Source organism: Coturnix japonica, chromosome 4, assembly GCF_054131305.1.
Source record: "Coturnix japonica strain WE chromosome 4, WE-NBRP24, whole genome shotgun sequence".
Lineage (NCBI taxonomy): Eukaryota > Metazoa > Chordata > Aves > Galliformes > Phasianidae > Coturnix > Coturnix japonica.
In genome coordinates, this window is record NC_140666.1 from 89,013,754 (window position 1) to 89,034,799 (window position 21,046).

Below are 21,046 nucleotides of genomic sequence, written 5' to 3' on the forward strand. Positions count from 1 at the left end.
ATGCCCAGAAGGCAAACACGGGCAGCCAGGCTGCTTTCAAAGCAGTTAAAGAGCTGATGTAGGTGAAGGGAGAATGTTTCCACCACACAATTCTTAACAGCAGATGCAATTTCTACCTTGCTTTATATCAGAATAAGAGCCCTCGTTGCTGCAAGGCTCTGTTTCTCCCTTTGTATCTGTGCTAACGATCTTGAAGCCATGTGTCAAGTCAGATGAGCTTATGGATCCAAACAAACGCTGGAGCAGGGATTAAAAATACATATAATGCTTTCAGCCATCGGCAAGCTGACCTGACTGCTGATGTAGGGGGGGTCAGAAGGCAAACCACAATGTTGGGCAGCATCAGGCAACAACATGTGCTTAGGTCAATTAAGAAATGGTTACTGTACTGGCTTGATATTGGAATAGATGTCAAAAGAGGGAAAAAAAACCAGAAGGGAGGAAAAATGATCATCATTAACTTCTAAGAATTAGAAATGCTCATCTGTTCACACGTCTCCATACTGATTATGCAAAATCCCTTTGTAACAGCACTGCCTCTCACTACCCAGTGAGAGACACAAGCTGTGCGTGCCAGCAAATGAACGCAATTAACAACTGTGCCTTTCTCAATCAGGAAAAACAGCACAAATAGGTTTTTTAAATGATGCCACGCAGCATTTAACATCCATTTAATTCACATTTCCACGGTGCTTTCTGCACTCCTTGCTACCAGCTGAATTCGTTCTGTGCACAAGCTTCTTCCCTTGTCATAACCCTATGGCATCAACGCAGCATCATCAGCATCGATCTCCTGTCGGTTCCGTGTTGATCCCTATCAACGTCTGAGATGGCACAGCTGTGGTTTCTATGCTGTTGGGGTGATGGATGTGATTTCAGGGCAGCACTGAGCTAAGCATGTTTTGCTCCACATTAGCAGATGTTACACTCCTCCCCCACAAAGGCTACAAACCCACACGTGATAAAAGCCCGAACAGAGAGCAGCCAACATGGGGGTGCATTGAGACAACCCTCCCAAGACCCTGCAGACCTTCACATTAGCAATCAGAGAACAATGTGAATAGATGTAGGCTACCTAAGAAAGATACAGTTTTAACTTAATAAAGGAAAGAAAGAAGGGCTCCTCCTTTCTCCCAGCGAGCTGGCTGCTACCACCATCTGTTTCCACTCTAGATGCCAGAAATAAAATACATCAAGTCTGTTCTTTGCAAGGCTTCTCACTGACCTTCCAGCGCTGTTATTTTCTGTGCTGGATTTCCCAGTCTGACACGATCCCCATCTCAAGACATATATGAAAAGAGGAACCAGAAGCAAGGCTGTGCTAAAGGCTCTCAGAAATCCATCACTTTCAATAGCAGTTTATATGAAACCCAATACCCAGCTTCATAAGACTTGTGGGTTCTTTTCTTAACTCACTAAAATAATTCTGTTTTACTGCATGGAAGTCAATGGAGCTCGCTCACCTTCAACGCATCACAATTTCCCATCTATTTTCAGAGCTGCCCTACAATGAACGCAGGTAATTTCATCGCAAATAGGAGACCCAGTTCCTTTAGAAAAGGGATGCTCAGCAACGTTAATTAGTATTTAAACTGGATCTGGAGGAAGAAACTACAACTCAACATGCATTTTACAGGACCAAACTCCCCACTTCTTGACCTTATCTGGACAATAACGTAAGTAATGCTTATTTACTGTAAGCAGATCCTGCTTCATCAGGCTCTGAAATCAGAAGTGCCATGACATTAAGTTTAGTTTCCCAAGACCAAACTCACTTTCAGAGCCCATTATTGGACCACCAGCATTGCAGCCACATGGCCACACAATACCAAACCAGAATACTCTCCATCAGCTTGATCCCAATGACCAAAGACTAATGGCAGCTGGAGCACCACATACAGCTGAGTTCATCTCATAGCTCTACCCCTCACCTTGTGGGCTCTTCTTTCTTACTCTGTCTTTCCACTTCCATCAACCACACAGCACCAAATCCTTTCCAACTTCGGTCCCAGCCTGGCAGACAACAGACCCTAAGACATCTTAATTCTCCAGCATGGTAGAAAGCTACCTAAATTTGGGAACTTCTCATCCTCTCCTTCGTCCCTTGAATCATAGAATGCCCTGGGTTGAAAAGGACCACAATGATCACCCAGTTTCAATCCCCTCTATGTGCAGGGTCACCAACCAGCAGACCAGGCTGCCCAGAGCCACATCCAGCCTGGCCTTGAATGCCTGCAGGGATGGGGCATCCACAGCCTCCTTGGGCAACCTGTGAACAGTGCATCGCCACCCTCTGGTTGAAAAACTTCCTCCTAAGATCCAACCTAAATCTTCCCCGTCTCCATTTAAAACCATTCCCCCTTGTCCTATCAAAGCCCACCCCCATAAATATTCCCCCTCTTGCTTATACACTCCCTTCAAGTACTGGAAGGTCACAACGAGGTCTCCTTGGAACCTTCTCTTCTTGAACTTGAGGTCTCTCTTCTTTGAGGTCTCCTTTAAAACAAAAACAACCCTCTGGAGGTTAATAGCCCTGCTATGGCAGGAGGGTTCTAAGTTGATGATCTATGGGTTCCCTTCGAACCCAAGCCATTAAAAACAATTAGGTGAAACAAATCCGAACCCCATCGTAATGACAAGAGGAACACATGGATACAAACTGTTAATCTTTCGACACAGAGACATCATCCCCAGCTACAATTGGTTGGGAAACCACAACACACCGTGCTCCCAAACACCCCCACCGACTGCTCTTACGAAGCTGTAGGATAAAACCCACACACTTCACCACTCGGTGATTAAAACCAGAACGGTTTAATATTAGGTACATAGGAAAAGACAATGTCAAACGAGCCCAAGGACTCATGTTGCACTTCCCCACACATAACACAATTCTTGTTGGGAATCTGTTGCAAACGTGGGTAACTAACAATGGGGATCAGCCCATTCTATCTTACACAAAGGTAATGCAAAATGAACAAGCTCACTTGGATTTTAAATGGTGGTATCTACCCAGCACACCCAATGGAGGCTTGGTACAGAAACACATGTATTCACAATTAAAACACTCATTCTCTGCAAAAAACAGACACACGAAGCATGACATCACCTCCTAAAAAGGCATATCCTTCTTTGGGCATTACTCATCTTTTAGTTAAGGGGGTGATTTCTTCCTCTTGGTTTTAATTCTTTTTTCTGGCAGAACCTTCATTCTTTTTGTTGTTGCGATGCTGAGGGTCCCTGTGCTCACACCAGCTCCCAACATACCATACAGCACAACAGAGCTCTAAAGCATATGGAAGAACTCCAAGAATCATCTCCATCCGTTTCTCTATTCTTTATATAGTCTTAAGAATTTTTCCATTCCTGTTTGGGACTCAAAGCTGGGGGGGGGGGGGGGGGGGTTGGGAGGAGGAAGGGAGGGTAACGGATTGTTTTGTTTTAAGTTATTTTTATTAACTGCCTGGTATCTGCTGACCGCTGGGGGAAAATTTATTGCAAACACCAACCTCCCTGCCTCCATCTGGGCTGCAAAAAGGCAGCATAAGAACCAACGTTGGAGAGGGAAAGGAGGGGGGGGAAATAAGGAACAGACGACATGCCTCCTACAAACACACCACATTGCAGATGCTGTCCGGATCTCCCAACGGAGCTTGAAAGCTTGCAGATGTTCTCATGACAACTCTGAAACAGGATCTCAGATTACAGAAATGGCTCAGAAAAGAAACAGGGCTTGAGTGGGAACCATTTTCTCTTCCAGTTTTTGTTGGCTTATTGTTTTTTCTCCTGCCTGTTGGGTGTTTGGCTACTGGTTATGGATTGTGAGACGCATTCTAAGCTATTTCTAAGCAAGCAATGAACTTATTCATTCAATATATAGATTTGAATACAGTCAGCCTACCCTCTTGCATTCCCTCCTGTGATCAATTTGCCTCCTAAGCACAGGCTGGGAAGGCACACAGCCATCACCCAGCAGCCATATTCACCTATATCAAGCAAACAGAACGACCTCCATTTCTCTCAGTGCCCAATTTCCTCTCTTCATATGCATGAAAAGCAAAAGCACCTTTATTCCCTCCTTGTGCAAAGCCAAAAGCCTACAGCTAACACACAGCATTTTAACAGCAGGTAGCAGGGCCAGCTCTGCAGCATCACAGTATCACAGTCTTGTGTGGGTTGGAAGGGACCTTAGAGATCATCGAGTCATCCCTATTTAATACCTGATTTTTACACCACTGGGTGCTCCTATATAGAGTATTACAAACGTCTGCTGTCCTCATTGCCCTGGGTTGCAATTCGTGACGTTGAAACGCTTCAGGTAATACAGTATAGCTTAACAAACACACTATAGCTTAACACACTATAGCTTAACACACATCCCTCGAGTCTTTATATAGAAACAACGCTCTAGTAACCTACTGACACCTGAGCTGACATACAAGCCATCACCTCACACAGCCTCACAGCCCTCCCCACTTCAGATATAGGACTGTAGAGACAAGACTGTGCCTTCCTGCCCTACCCGTCCTTCTCTCCGACCCCGTTCCCCATCACATCACACCGTTACCTGACGAAGGATTGGGCTGCCTTAGGGCGGCGCTCTGAGGGACTCGGGGACGGCCGGAGGAACGGCGAGCGGCCGCACAGCGCCATAGCGACGGCGATGCAGCGCTCCCACAACGGAGCCGGCAGCACTGCGGCCACTGCGCCCCGCCTCGCACCTACCACCTCATTCCAAGGGGGGGGGGGGGAAAGAATAGGAAGGCACACAAGCCGCTCCCTGATGCAACCCATCATCCTCGCTTCTATTGTGGGACTCAGAATAGGCTTTATTTCTAAGTAGAAATGGGAAGATTTGGTCAGATTGGTGTAAATACTCCGAGAAATATGACTTCTTCCTCCAACCCCCCCCTACAGGGAGAATGGACTCATCCAACGCCTGCCATGGGCGCAGCGCCCGTTCCGCCTCACAGGGGCGCGTCTCACCACACACACACACATATAGACACACATTCACCTCCCCCTTAACCCTCATCGCCCCCCTGTGGGTTGTCGGATCTCTTGGGCAGCGATTGGTTGAGGTTTCTCCGTCCCTTTGGGAACGGGTATTTTGAAAAAAAAACAAATATCGACGTGTTTGGAAGCCGTCAGCTGTGCGGAGCGCGGCCTCCTCTTCCCTCATGAGCCGAGCTCTTCAGCCTGCTCCTCTTCCCTCAGCTCTTCGTTCTAAGCAGGGACTGAGACGGGACCGTCGTATTTTGGTTCTAATCTTCCTCAGCTGTGCCATGCTGATGTTCTCAGCCATGTCAGGTTTCTTCAGCCTCAGAGTCACAGAGATGGCTGTATCACTGATATACCCTCAGCCATGTTAGGCGAAGGACAGGCTGGCTGTGAAGAAAAGGCTCTGCCCCATAGGGTTTTGGCCATAAAACAGGCTGCAGGAGCTCCCAGCCATAGGGTTTGGGCTTGAGCATGGTGCAATGTAGACCCTTGATGTGGTTCCCTTCCAACTTGTGATTCTCTGCTCTCTCCAGCCATAGTGGGAGCAATCGAGGCTATAGACCCCGCTATCACCTCATTTCAGGTGACAGTTTGTTTTGTGGAGGTGTTTCCTTTTTTCTTCGAAAACCAAACTGGACTTTGCTCACTGCCACAGGGCAGAGAATACAAGATAAATGTGCTGGGCTGTGACCCAGCTGCCCTGGGCCAACAGAGAAATGCTGTCTCTGGTCTCACTGGTACAGTTCACATGGCTTGGATGGGCCAGTGTCCCCAGGTTGTGCGTCACATCTCCCAGCCCCTCCTCGTATGCTGACATCGAGAGCTGAATGAAATCCATAACAGCTGCCAAAGAAGGGAAGATGAATGCAAAGTGATGGGGAAAGAGGGCAAGCTGCTGCTGATGTTCCTTGGAGGGTTCTCCTGACCTAAATTGCATCCAACAATAAGGCACAAAATCTGGGTAAAGTCTCTGTTTGCTTGGCCTGGATAGGGCTTTCGCATTATTCATTTCAGCTCAACATTATTCATTTCAGCTCAACATTGGCGTCTGCCTATGGAAACAGCTGCCTTCCTACCATCACCTGTGAATGCATCCTCATTTTTAGTAAATCCCTTCTGCACCGATGGAGAAAGAAATGCTAGAATGAACATAGTGTCCAAAAATAGCTTTTGTTTGACCTGGAATATACACCTGGAGAGATCTTTCCTTCCTCCTTTTAGGGAACACCTCAACTTTACACCCAAAACTGGTGGTTGCTCGTGCTACTGGGATGTGCCAAACACTTCCCACCAATATGTGTGTGCTGCTCATTTTGTTGGCATGGGAGCTGGTGGCCACGGGAAGGTTTGGATATCCTTGGCCCGTGCCAGCTATGATTCATCATGGAGAACTTCCCAGTGTGGTGGAAGCCCCATTTTGTAGCTGGAAGATGTTTCTCTATCCCTTGTGTTCAACCAGGCACAGCCAGGCAGAGGCAGCTCCAGAAACAAAGCTGGAAGGCAGAGCTCTGGCTTTGCTTCTCTCTATGGTGCCAGGCACAGCTGAAATGCAGCTGATAACTGGTGGCACTGATAGCACAACTGTTGCAAGTAACAGCAAACAGAAAAGCTTTATGGCTTACACAGATCTTGCAGTCAGGCCCATAGAAGCCAAGGCTACGTCTGTCAAGGCTTTCAGTTTTATTCTTTCATTCTATTGTATTTTTTTTTATCCCTGTGTAGCATCATAAATACAAGGAGCAGCTCTCCTGCTGGAACAGCACGTTTAAAGGAAATAGTTCAAACTTCCTGGAGAGAAAAAGCAAAGAATGCCATGCTTCACGGTAAGCAAACAAGGCAGCCACCTGCTGTGCTCTGTAACAATTGCTTTTCCTCCCTTCCATTCCGATTTATGGGATCCTGTAGTCTTTCTGGGATCCCATAAAGGTTTTAGCAGAGTCCACCTTCCAGGCAGTGCCCTCAAGGCAGCGTACATGTCCACGCCACAAACAGATGCTCTGCCTATAGAACTCTTGATGAAACATGAATAGCACCAGGCAGGGATAGAACAAGACTCAGAAGGGAAAATGAAATAATAAACAGTGCTGGTGATAAATACTTCCTACTCCATTTATCCAACTTCTCCAGGCTAAATCTTAGTTCTATCCAAGTGTTATTTTGGGAAGACAGATAGGGAGATTTCCTCCACCCTTAAGTTATTGTTTTGTTTTCCTTGCAGCCCTCAAGTCAAAGGCAATAAAAAGGCGAGTTCATTCTCCACCAAGATGAAGACTGTGTGTTTATAGCACTGGGAATCCGGCGCCGAGTGCCCATGAAATACAGGGTGGGGACACAGGAGATGATGGAGATGTGGCATACCAAGATCCTGCAAACACAGGAAAGGCAATGCAAAAATAGCATTGCTAACCGTGAGTTACCTGGGTGTCTTTGCTGCTGGTCTTTGTAAGTGAAGGGTTCAGCTAAGTGTGATACCAGGCTAAGGGTGGCTGTGAGCTGGAAGAGATTTATGGGGTGTAGTGTTGCATTGAATCATAGAATACAGTGCATTGGAAGGGACTCATTACCCCGTGCAGGCACGGAAAGCTGAATTTGGGGCCGTTGGTGGTAACTGCTGAAGTTGCCTTTGACTTTTCTATAGGTGGTTGGAACAGGGAGATGTTTATTGGTGGATGGAGGAAGCCCTGTCCCATGGATAGTTCAGTGCCACACTTTCTTCATCCCCACATGATGTGGGACATCTCCAGGTGCTGTACTTCATGATGAAAGAAGATGCCAACACTTTCTTTTCTCTTAATCTGCTCATCTTCAGTCCCATGGTGCTGTTTCTGTCCGCCTCCATGAGTTAAAATTCAGTTCTCTATTTACTCACACTGTGACCCTGGAGGTTGAAGGCAGATTTACCCATGGGGTATTTTTTTCTGATGAAAAACAGGAAATAATTGTCAGGAATGGTGTGCTAACTTCCTTCCTCTAACCCCTGGATGCTCTGGAAAGACTGTAAGCAGAGAACACTCTGGATATGCCTTAGGATCATAGGAAATTCAGATTGGAAGGAACCCGAGGAGGTCTCTATCCCAATCTCCTGCTCCAAGCAGAGTCAACCATGAGGCCAGACCAGGTTGCTGAGGGCATTATCCAATCTTGTCTTGAAAACCTCCAAGGATGGAGACAGTGTAGCCTCTCTGAGTGATCCAACCCCAAACCTCAGAGACCTGCTCCTTCCCAAGTACTTGACTACAGCCACCTCCACCTCCGCACTACAGCTGTCCTGCTGGGTGGCCTTCACTCCTGGAAGCAACTGACTCTACACCCATCTCCTTCCCTCCTTTTGATACAGTCATTCCAGCCTCAGATGCACTAAGGAAGCCAGGACCTGCTGTGCTTGCTGTGTGGCCTCCCTGCACCTTGTTATCTCTAGGAACAGTTTCCCACCTCTCTCTCCCACCCTGCTTCCTCCAGGGCTCCAATCCCTCCCTGCGCTGTGCTTCGCCCTTCCAGGAGTCCCCTCTGAATGTTGCCTGGGGAAACACTTCTTAAAACGTGCTTTAAGTCAGCAGCAGCAGATCCTACAGCTCTCCAGCTTGCTCTCAAGTCTCTACCTGTTGGCCTCAGCCATCAGACTGGGGAGAGGTTGCAACTCCAGGCAATGTACTGCCTTCAAAAGTGAAATGTGTGGGCCGAGAGCAGCTCTGAGCCTCCCTGTGCACAGCAGAGCTCCTCAGCTGGTGGTCCTGGAGCACACAAACAGTGCCTGAAGAAAGCGAATTTGTCAGCGTGCATAAATTTGCTTTAACTCCATTGCATCATACAGGGAAATTTTTCAGGGCTCTTCAATGATATCATAGAATCAGAATTATGAGAGAGCTGTGTTGGTGTTGGTGCATCTCTCTTCATTTTCCTCCACTAAACAGACTCTCAGGAGATGTTTCTGTCTCTCTGAAGCCATTTCCCTCCTCTTGCCCTGCACTTTTCCTCCAAAACAGTCAGAATTTCTCTGGCATTTCCACTGTTGGATTCTGTTTCCAGCTTGCAACGGTTCCTGGCTCAGCAAGGCTGTGTGCTTACAAAGCCAAGGATGTCAGCAAGGGAAAATCCACCTAAGCTTTACATCTCCTTTGCCAACGTTTCATATAACTGCTGTATTCATGCTGCCAATGCTGACATCTTCAGCTGCTTCCAACCCACCTCCACACTCAGTCCAGTGCTGTCCCTTTGCTACACAAGAGGTAATCACAAATGCTTCAGTGATAACAGAGAACTGATTCCTCTTAATCCCTTTCTTCTTCTAAGAAAGACTTCTATACCTTCAGACCCTCCCATCACTCATTTCCAGCCTGCAGTCACCACTGCATTTCCATCCCCTTTCAGACCCCTTATATGACATGACCACACACCCCTCGGGTTCCCCAGCTTTCAGCAATGCAGCACCACGCTCACTGTTTGTCAGCAGCTGGGGTTAGGGGAAGGAAACAGCAATGACATCATTTGGAAAAGCTATTTTTTTCTGATTTGGTTTGCTCAGTGGGAAGCCAGGGGGCTGATCAGCAAACACTGAGAGGCAATTTCCTTCACCCTCTATGATAAATGAAACTTAATCTTGCAAGACATCATCTGGGAAAGCACAGGTAATAATACAAGCCAGCAGTGGTCTGTTTTTTTTCCTCCACCCTGCCTTGGTGCACAGAAGGAAGGCTGAGCTTGCAGCCCAGTTCCATGGTGGGGCATTGGGAACCAGCAGGCATCCCCATGAGTGGGACAAAGCCAACAGCCGATGTCCTGCACCAGGCTCAGCTCCCAGGTTTTGTTCAATGATCTATGAGGCTGAACACATCGTACCCCCTGAGTCGTTCATTCATTCACGGGTTTGATGTTGGGCACAGATCCTCATGATCTACAGCTCTCAGCCGCACACTCAGCAAGCTTCTCTGCATGTCGGCATTCAGTGCTCACGAGCTGCCATGTCTCACTGTTAACAAGACAAATCAGAGGAATATAGTTCATTTTACAGCTTGCTCTACCTAAATGTACTGTGAAACCACCAGGGAAAAGGATTCCTTGCAAATCAAAGATGTGGTTCCAAGGATTTGCAAGGGGGGAAATGCACTTGATCAATGTGCTGCCCCTTGGCATAGGGAAAAATAGAGCCTAAAATCCGGCCTTGGGATGAAAAGCTTCTTCGTTCCCAGCTATTCTTGTGAACTATGCAGCAAATGGGTGTAACCAGCCATAAATCTTAATTTATTATTAATCTCTCCCTACCTCTAGGACACTTACAGCTGGAGAGTGAAACTCTGCCTCATGTTATATAAAGGCTGGGGAAATCTCCACCAGAAATCAGAGCTGGTGGGGAGGCTTCAGAGAAACTCCAACCCCAGTGAGCAGCCTTTCAGCTTATCATGAGTTGAACAGCCTTAGGAGACTTGGGAGAAAGCATCTGGAGGCGAGACCCAGTCGTGGAAAACCCACGGGGAAGGCACAGCGTTGGTGTTGCACACAGGCAGCTGCTCAGTCTCCCTGTAGGAGGTGCTTTGGCCACAGGTCTTACACAACAATGGCTTGACATCTGCCTTTTGGCCCCAAATCTGCTTTTTGGCTGATGTCTGCTGCAGGACTGTATGTGCTGAATGCTGAGCATTGGAAGGGTTTGGCTGGAGCCGACTTCTCCATGAGTCAAACACCTCCAGGTCTTGCATCATCCCCAGCCTCTTCCAGCATTGAGTTCCCTTTCAAAATCACCCAAGGGAGGGCAGCTGCTCCGTGCTGCCCTTGGGGTTTGCATGGCCTGGGGGGCAGCTGGGGCTCAGGGAGTGGGGCACCTACAGCTTCTTTGAAGCAATGGGTCAGGAGGAGGGTAGGGGGGGAGGAATGAGAAGTGGGGAAAAGAGCACTGGGGTTTGGTGTGCAGGACTGGGTTTCAACTCTGCTTTGTCTCAAACCTCACTTACATCAACCCAAGGAATTGTGTAGTGTAAATACACTGCAATAAACCAGCACCGGCCTCCTCTAAAGGACCGTGATTTACTGCCCACTGTCGTGACAGCGGTGGGAGCAGGAACAGAATTTCTCAGTGGGTATCTCAGAGCTAAATGCGACGGTGCAATACCTTAGTGGGGATCCCATAGGCACTGATTTATTATCATTAATAGCAATCATGCACCAGCAGAGAGATTAAAACACCCAGCGCACAGGCAGAGAGCTGACCCAGAGCTCGCTCAGCTGGCAAACCCTGCAGGCTGTGCTGCTGCTGGTTCTTTCACACTGAATGATGTCTTTTTCCTATTTCACCCCAAACACAACAGTCGTCTCATCGCCCACAAACGATCCGAGCCGAGTTAAATCCCACGGAGTAAATGCGCTTTGCGCTGTCACCCAAGGTCAGCGGTGTTTGACTGGCGGCTGCTTTGCCCGTTCCCCCAGAAACGCGGCATGGAGCAAAGCAAGCAGCCTCTTCCCAAGGGTTTTCCCAGCGCTCTGCTTTGCCCTCTCCAGCTTTCTGTGAGGAAGGGGCTTTGTCAGCCCTTTCCTGGCAGTCATGCGTAGCAGCAGCTGGGTTATTTATGCGGCTCTGCCTGTCAGCTGGCAGCACAATGCACAAAATGGTCCCTGGGAGCTGCTCGTGCAGGGAAGCAGAGCACGCAGGCAAAGCAGGAATTTAAATGCCATCTGAGCAGCAGCTCTGCGTGCCTCTGAATAATAGTCATAATAATAAATCTTCAGAAAACTCGCAGCCTTTTCTACTCGGCTTCTCCTTCAAAAGGAGAGTGTGGTGAATGAACAGCAGCTATTGCAATCTTTCCTCGTGTAAAAGCTTGTTTTCCCACAGATATTTTAAATGAAGACAGAAAACATGTCTATCAGCTCTTTTCCCCAGCATCTAATGCAGCTGTGTCTGAGCTGATGCGTGTGAACACCCCAAAACTCAGCCTAAAGACTTTACTATGTATTTGAGGTGCGGTGCTGAACACACAGGGGACACTTGGGACAAGGGGAAATGGTTTCAAACTAAAAGAGGGGAGATTTAGACTGGGTATAAGGAAACATCAGGTCAGGCTGGATGGGGGGCTCTGAGCAGCTGATGGAGCTGTGGGTGCTCCTGTTCACTGCAGGGAGTGGGACCAGATGGCATTTAGGGGTCTCTTCCAGCTCAAGCTGTTGTATGATTCTATGAAGGCTGAGTTCACTCTGCACCAGTCTTGGGACAAAACCTGGCCAAGATGACATGGATTTGTCAAAGTGGAGCTGGGAGGATGGGAAGGAGGAGGATGCCAGCTCAAAGCATCACTGATACACTGTCAGATGCATCAGGAAGCAAAATCCATCACCTCCGTGTAATGAGAGCACAGCAGGATCTGAGAGTCTCAGTGCTCCTTGTGCAAAAAGCTCTGGATGCTCCATCACAGGGGCTGGTTGGTAATGGCTTTTAGGTGGAAGAGAGCCCAGTGTGCTGCATTTGTTGGCCCCCTGCGGATCCCTCCCCTGAATCAAAATCATTTTTCCAGCTTCTGGGGCAGTTTTGCTGCCAATTTGCCTGGCAATAAAGCTTCTTGCCAATAGCCCTCGGCAGGCAGCACGGGAGGGGAATTTTGTTTCTAAGCCTGCTAAACAGGCAAAAAATAATGTCTTGATCTTATTGAACAGTGCTTTTTCATGGCCTTCTTCCTCCTTCTTCACTCAAAAGAGCCCTTTGTGATCATCTTTCCCCCATAATAATATTGCTCATCTTGGTTATCACCAGCACTGCCAAGCTGGCAATTACCCCAGAACCATTGAATTACAGCATGGTTGTGTTGGAAGGGGCCTTAAAACTCCCCCATCCTCACCTCCTCCCATGGGCTGGCTGCTCCTCACCATCTCACACTGCCCAGGGCCCCATCCATGGCCTTGGACGCCTCCAGGGATGGAAAACTCCAACTTCTTAGGACAACCTGTGCCATGATATTGCTGTGGGTCCCCAAAGAGGGATCAGTATCTGTGTGCACTGTGATCCAGGTGACGATGCTTCTCTCCCTGTCCCAAGCAAGGAAGACAACAGTGAGGCCAGACTCTGCATTAAGGGCTAGAGCTTGGGTAGAACTGCAACAGCCTTCCCAAGAAGAAGCAAACAGGCACAAAACAGCATCCAGGCATGAACCCAAGGGCTTTGCTGCGAGCTGCAAGCGTGTACTGCAAGAAACATATGGGGACAGAAAGGCAACCTCCAGTGTCATTAGCTGGGAAAATAAATAAACCATAGGTGTCTCGCCTCTATTGTCTGGTTTTATATCTGGAACTAATTTTGTCATCATTCTGGTGAGTGACGAGATAATTGCCGCAGCTGCGCTATTCAGCCCCATCCAAAGAAAGCCTTTTTTCATTAATTCAGGCGGTGATTACACACTCCCAGCCAAATTTCTTCTGCATGTAACCCCATTAAGGCAGCGCCTTTACCCTGGGGATGGCTCAGCCCTCCCTGTTCAAACAGCGCGTTCACGTTTCTTTGTTCTCCCGGAGACAAAGGAAGAGCTTTTTTTTCCTATGTAAAAAACATTAAGGAAACCTGTTGTCTTCCAGCACAAAACGAGACACTTGAGATGCAATCAGAGACAATGAGAAATGAGCTATTCCTGCCCCAGAGACAGCGATTTGGATGGATCTTCAAAATACATTCAAAATATCCTCTGTTTTCTGGGGAAGGAGGAGGAGGAGGAGTGGCGAGGATACCGGGATTCTGCATGACAGCCATTGGAAAATGTCCCTTTGGCCAGCTGGGAGAGCTCTGTGCAAAGGAGGGGCTGCATAAGGCAAGAAAAGAGATGAAAAGGACCCACCTTAATGCTTCTGTGGTTCTGTGAATCTATGAATTCTTACGTGTGGATTTAATGGGAATGCAGATCCTATTTAGCCAGCGCAATGAGACTCGCGATATTCTGGCTGAAAGAGGCTAAAATGCAGATTTAAAGCAATGTCCTGCGCTGAGAGCACAGGAATGAAGCTGTCCCATTGGCAGGGGTGAGGAATCTCTGTATTTGACCTTGACGTTCACCTCGTCTGCCTTCTGCCTTATTGTACCCAGAGCTTTGCATCCAGGCTTCCCCTCTCTTTGTCCTTGAATGGGAACAATAGGAAGCAGGCTGGCCAGTTAAACTCAATTTATAGCTGTTACCCACCTCCAAAACAAAACAGATGGGGTTTTCCATGGCCTCCTGGTAACATTTAATGCAAGCAAACTGCTTCCTGGGCAGCCCATGAAACATCACTGCTTCCAGCAGCACGGGCACATCCCCAGGCTGCTCCCAAGGCCAACAACGCAAACCTCACAAAGACCAATAATTCCATCTTTCTTTTTGGCTACAGGGGATGTTCTGAGCTCAGGCAGCAGAGAGGGGCTACAGGTTTGGTTTTCAACTCGATCTTCTCATTTCAAGGCAAAAAGCCATTCAATCCCTTACCTACAATGGAATGACATGACAGCCTTTGTAACATTCACAGCCAGGGATGCTCTAGGTGGTTGGCTCCAGTTTGCTACCAGATAACTCCAAATATCTTCCTATGTGGCAGGTGGGAAATTGCATGCATGAGTCTCAATGCCTTTCGCCTGTGCTGTCTGTGCAGAGGAAAACTACAGCAGTTCCTCACTTTGCAGGCACCAGGAGGCAGCAAATGCACAGTAAAGGTGCAGAGCTAACGGTGAAACAGCCCGGCTGCTGCTTTGTCTCTCATTGCTGTTGCATAGCTAAAGAAGTAGCAAAAAACACATCCTGTTCCTATGTTTAACTGCATCAGCTTCTTCCCTTCAGACTCACAGATCTGGGTAGAACGTGGGATTGCTTCCATGACCACAACAGGAGCACTGTGGCATGAATACAGGGCTGGAAACTGCAGGGAAGTAATCACCCCCCCTGACTTCTGCACAGCTGTGATGCTCACTTTGAGGGCTCATGGACCGTTGTGCCATTTGATGCCTTAAAAATCACTAATGTGGTTCGTTGTAATAGGATCGTGGCATCCCCAAAGCAACGCAGCTCTCACTCGAGGCTATTCCTGATATCCCTGAAGTCCTTGCAGTGTGCTGGGTTTGTTCTCACTTAGCACTGATGTGGCACAGACATTCAAATCTCCACCTTCCAGAGCTGGATCAGAGGCATTGGAAATAAATACCACCCTTATTGAAGAGTCAACCCATGGATTCCCATGGTGTCCCACTGTGGCTGGGTGGAACTGAGCTTTCACTGCCAGACTAATTGGAGGCTAAAACCACCTGTGCCTGGGCTGTACCTCTGCAGGAGCTTTGCAGGGATTGAAAATCCAATTTCAAGTTATTCAAGCACTGTAAAGCCTTTAATGCTTGCAAAATTCAAGTTAAAAAGAAAACAGAATTAAAATAAAATGAGAGAAAGAAGAAAAAACCACAACAACAAACAACAAAAGCAAACAAACCCAAAACAACATGCCATCAGCATCTCTGCTGGCACGGCAGGATAAACAAATCCAGCAAGGTAATGCAATCAGGTTCTTGTCTGACAGGACACAGAGAGCTGTGTGCCAAAAAGACTCAGAAACTCACTTTTGGCATTGATCTCCTCTAATTCCTTCAGGATAAGAGAAGCTTTTCCCCATCCTTGAGTCGCAAGCTCATGTAGGATGCAGAAGAGACAGGGCTCCATTTTGCAATGGGGCAGAACGGCCCATGCTTTAACCCTGGTCTGAGCCTCAGGTATGAGGGGTGGATTCTCAGCTGCTGGAGCAATGCAGGAAGGCAATTAGTCAGTGCTTAATACACCATGGGATGGACCAGGGGACTCCAGACCAGAAGGAGCTGGGCTGCATCCCTCCATTTGTGAATAAGGCCAGCTCAGAACTCAGTTGTTTTCCACTTTGGTTCTCTGATGCTGTTTGAAGATTGCTTGTTAAATAAAACAGCAGTAGGCACCTTGTCCATGCCCCAGCCACCCAGCCAACAGAAAGAACCACAGTAAACTTGGCTCTGTAGCATCCCACAGCACCCAGCAGACCACAGTGAGTTCTTGCATTCATGCTGAGATGAGAAAAGGCATTGCACAGCCTTGAAAAATGGAGAAAATTGCTTTCTAAGTGTAGATGTGTATGAGACATGCACCTCTCTGGACCAGAACCCTGATGCCATGAAGCCTCCAGCAGCAGCATGAGAGCTGCTGTTCCAGCAGGTACCAACAAGCAGAACCTAAAACAGCCCCAGCACAGCATGAGCTCCAGCAATCCCACCCTGCACCGCCACGAGGCACCTCCACGTCCCAACCTGTGAGTCTTTTTAGCCTCATCATGGTGGTTAACAACAACACCTTGTCCTCATTGCCTTTCACATGCTCCTTGGGCAATTCTGATTCCTATCTCACCCCCCTCACCCCCTCCCCATCCATGCCTGACAAACCCTGTGTGCACTTTGGTGCAGGAATATCAGCCCTATCTTCTGCTGCAGATCCCTGGACCCCAAAGAAATATTTGGTCTATGCTGGACAGAAGGGATTCAGCATAACCTTTTCCTCCTGCAGGCTTAGACAGATTCTCTGCTTGACCTTTGTAACCTGTCTGTGCATTTCCCTTCTCCACTGGTGCCAGGATTCATACACCCAGGCTGCCGTAAGTAATGTTAAGAGCTGCCAAAACCAAAGCAGCCTTCCTTTAGGAAAAACAAAAGTCATTAAAATTAATAATAACCTGTCAGGAACTCATGATACAGTGAATAATTTTAAATCAGATCTCACTATGCTCTCTGCAGCCTGGCCTCAGAGGCCTTGGAAGCTGGAAGAAACAAGTTTCAAATAATTGTGTGTTCATGCTTGGATTTTAATTATATCCACATGCAGACACTGTTTGACATTTTACGAGCAGTTCTCTTGAAGGCAGAAGTTTGGGATAACCACAAAAACCAAGGGAGGCAGTGAGCAAATTAAACATTTCACATCCATCCAACAGCATGTAATTACACTCCTTCATTTCACATGCCTTAATGCTCTTTACTCATCCATCCATCCATCCATCCACCCACTATCCATCCATCCATCCATCCATCCATCCATCCATCCATCCATCCATCCATCCACCCACCATCCATCCATCCATCCATCCATCCATCCATCCATCCATCCACAAATTATGTTTCACTGTGATTTTAAGACCCTCTCTCTGCTGAAACATCTTCCCTGTGATGAGTAAATCCTGTGTAAAGGTGATGGGAGTAAAAAGCCAGCCCTGAACTGCAGGGTTTGCATGGAGCTCCCAGACAGCTGCACTGTAAATCACAAGACTTTCATGATCCTATAAATCATGATCCTAAATAGGGTCAGAGGCTGCACGTGCTACGCAAAGCAGTGCCAGGTCCTGCTAGGATTGCTGGTCCCATAGGAAGAAAGCCAGTGTTTCTCTCCACAACAAATTGCAAATAACTGCAAAGTCTTTGTCTCCCTGGAGCCCAGAACTGAACAAAATAAATCCTGGTCTTTTGAGGATTCTGCTCTTACCTGACCTGGACGTTTATTTCTGGAGGATGAAGACAAAGTGTTGCATTGCCAGATTCAATATCTTATCGTGGCTTGACTTGGAAGCTGCTCAGAGGTTTACAAGATGAGGAGCAATCCCAGTGGAGACAGGACTGCAGGTGAAGGGGGTCAGCCATGCAGAAGAGATGTAGTTTATCTACATTTCTGAGTTCCAGTAACTACTCAGAGCCATAGACTGGAACAGTTCTCACGCTAGTATCCGCCATCCAGGAATCTCAGCATGCTTGACAAGCAGCAAATCACAGCTGTATGACCCCCTCATCTGTCAGGTAGGGATTCCATGGTTTGTTCTAATCCAAGGAGACGGGGGAGTTGTGAGATGAAGCCAACCTCATCTCTACCTGTTGCAAAAAGTTAATGTTCCTATTGCAGTCCCATAACTGCAGCTCTCTCCATCAACACATATTGTTTGTAAGGTTTATTTGAGAAATGGCTCGATAATGGGATCTCAGCCAAGCTCTCATGCCAAATTCTTGATGACAGGAGATAGTGTGGTCTCTATATAATGAAGCTCTGAACCTCCTCCAGTGTTGGTGTAGGATTCTTCCTTTATCTGACACCGTTCCTGTATTGAAGGAAAAACTGACTGCTCTATCTGGAGATGAGCACATCCCTCACCAAGTCCTTTCCCCATCGAGGCTGTCCCATTGCTAAGGGTGCACAGCTCTTGAGTCTGTGTGTTGGGGAAACCCATTTTAACTCTTCAAACATAGACTCACAGACTCATGGAATGCTGCAGTTGGAAGAGGGACCCATAAGGACCATTGAGTCCAACCCCTGCCTCCACACAGGGTCACCTCAAAGTCAGTCCGTACAATTGACAGCATCATCACTGATGTTATAAAACAACCTCCTTAAATCATGAAAATGCAACTTCTTCCAGGAAAAGGTGGAATTTGATGACCAGCCAAAAAATAAATATATATATAAAATGGCACACAGTCATTCATGGGCACAGTGAAGGCTGCCAAGTCTGAATGAAGCCACAAATGAAATTTATATCAAAGGTTTTCAGTATCAGGAGTCTAAATTTAGCACCATAAGTCAGCAAAATAGAACCCTGATGGTTTTCTTGGCTGAGATCTGATAATTCTCACTCACTTCAGCCTGACTCAGGTTATTCCAGCATGGACAGTGCTACTTATGGAGCTGTGCCATTGGGGAAAGAGGAGAAAGAAGGATCTAATGGTTTGTAATCCTGACCATGGTAAGGATTGGAGCTTGATGATCTTCAAGATCACTTCAACCTGAGTCATTCTGAGATTCCATGGTTCGGTGGTGGTGGAAACACCCTCCTAGGAGGGCAATGCATCATAGCAAACACTGTGCAGTGAATGTTGACTGCACAGTCAAATGGATGAGTAGTTTACAAGATAAGATTGCATGCAAGAACATAAAACAGCAGAAACAAGCAGTTCTAAGGAGAAAGAGTGGTCCAGACTTTGGGGAAGGTGTGGTTACATGGCCTGTCTGTGTCACCAAAGAGAAAGGGCAGCACGTGATCCACAACCCCTTGGAGATGCTCAGCTACTACAGACATACAATCATAGAATCATTAAGGTGGGAAAAGAGCTCTAAGATCTCCAAGCCCAACCCCAACCCTTCCCCATCGTATCCACTGACCATGTCCCACATCTATGGTGAGCTCACCGCTTCCTTGGCAGCCTGTTCCAATTCTTGTGGTGTAGATATAAATCCCAGGATGTGGGTTTTTAGGGGCACAAGGTTGAGTTTGTAGCAGAAGAACCATAGAACATGAGTAGCCCTCAAGGTTCTGGGTGATGAGATGCCTTCAGATCTCTCTGATCTCAGTTGCAGGTTTTGGCATCCCACAGCCACTTGCTTCTTTAAGCAGACGGGGAGAGCAAATTGTGATGGTCTGCATCTCTCATTGCCTGTGGGGACAGCTGAGTCCAGTCTAAGAGAATGGGGGATGGAGGCCCCATCCCTGTTCAGGATCAGGTTGGATGGGGCAGCCTGGTCTGGTATTAAATGGGGAGGTTGGTGGCCCTGCCTGTGGGGGTGGGACTGGAGCCTGATGATCCCTGAGGTCCCTTCCAACCCCAGCCATTCTATGATTCTGTGATTCTATGAGCACACACCCATGTATTACAGCACATACAGGCACCAGCTTGGAGATTGCTAGAGTTCTAGTTCGTCTTGTTCACTGCCTTCCAAGAAGTATGAGTGAGCGTGTGGTTCCTGGGCAGATTTATGGAGGTCTGACCATTTATCACTCTCCTCGCTCTTACAAAGCGCAGACAAATCCGCTCTCCAGTCAGGGTAATTTGTGGCCTTTTACGTTGCATTTTGGAATGTGTCATTCTGTGTATTTTGCAGGAACAAGAGCAATTTTAAAGCAGCATTAAATAATAAATTGCCCTAAATAACAGCCCTGCTGATACCACGAAGGATTTGAAATCCTGTCGTCTTTGGTTAGGAGTAAAATACAGCATGGTTTACTGGTGGATACTTCAAGCACGCATCAGCAAAACATCTGGAAGTTTAGCTGTGTGATTAAATAACCTTCTGTGCATCTTTTAGGGTGATCGTTTTGAGGAGTTATTATCTTGGTAAATAAACCCACGGACACAAAATAATACGACATAAATAAACATGCTTAATCTTTTGCTTTCTGTTTTTTTTTTTAAATGCCTCTTCGCAAGCTGGCTTCTGCAAAAGCTGAAGTGTGTGTTTTTATTCTCCCATCAATAATAGGGCATAAAATATCAAGGAAAACCCCAGGACCTGCTGGGGATGGAGGGACTGATGGCAGAAGGAAACCTGGCTTGAGTTCTGTATACTGAGATTTCCTTGTGAACAGATTAGTGAGGTGGATAAGTCCCACCTTCTGACCTGCCAGGGCTGCTCTGGTTTGTGATTATGAAAACACAGGAAAACAGCAAAGGAGCTCTGAAATGTGAGACTTTAGTGTTGTTAGGTGGATGGTTGGACTGGATGATCCTGTAGGTCTTTTCCAACCATGGTGATTCGATGATTCTATGAAACGAAAGTATGTTTGGGTTTCAGATTGTTTTTGCTTTGTTTTAGATTTACAGCTGCTGTTTGGTTAAGAACACGCCAACCAAGATCTGTCACAGAACGACCGCCATAAACTCGTGATGTTGAAAGGCAGCCTGGGTGATGACAACAGCAGGGTAAGCAGCACGTTGATAATGATGGCACATCAATAATGAGGTGCCCTGTGACTCCTCTTCCCCATCAGGAGTAAATTACTGGGCTTCTCACGAGGACAGCTGGTGGTTCATACAGAGAACAAGCACTGGTCATCAACAGCAACCAGAAATCCCTGGCACTTCCCCAGTCACATTTCTAAGTGCCTTCCTAGAACTGACTTTCCCATGCCTGTCATGATGAGAGATCCCTGTCCTTCTTCCCCATGCAATAATACCTCTAAGAAAACCATCCGCCTTTTTAATTTCCTTTGATGCCAGCTCCGTGGGTTTCTTTTTCTCCAAGAGATGGATATCTAAATGGTTGTCTGATTGTTACAGCTGCACAGTTCTACA

The 21,046-nt window shown here is 47.2% G+C and overlaps 1 protein-coding gene and 1 long non-coding RNA gene across 5 annotated transcripts in view; both read right to left on the reverse strand.

Moving 5' to 3' along the window:
- The window catches only part of DNAAF9 (dynein axonemal assembly factor 9), a 59,952-nt gene extending 55,274 nt beyond the window's left edge, over nt 1-4,678 (reverse strand). For 2 of the 3 annotated variants that reach the window (XM_085545910.1, XM_015862980.3), the window contains exon 1: nt 4,568-4,678. Coding sequence is in view for 2 of the 3 variants with exons in the window: in XM_015862980.3 (XP_015718466.2) it covers nt 4,568-4,653 (86 nt within the window). In the remaining variant the exon portion in view is untranslated. Of the gene's footprint in view, nt 1-4,522 lie in introns of all 3 variants that reach the window. The other variant, XM_015862981.3, reaches the window with a different exon arrangement.
- A 13,243-nt stretch (nt 4,679-17,921) lies between these two features.
- Nucleotides 17,922-20,333, reverse strand: LOC116653408 (uncharacterized). Of its 2 annotated transcripts, none has more exons than XR_004307173.2 (2): nt 19,167-20,333; nt 17,922-18,081 (listed from the first exon to the last, which is right to left on the reverse strand). It is a non-coding gene; the product is annotated as an uncharacterized LOC116653408 (long non-coding RNA). The 2 variants fall into 2 exon arrangements; XR_004307174.2 differs by having other exon boundaries at nt 19,140-20,333.
- Between the last annotated feature and the right edge of the window lie 713 nt (nt 20,334-21,046).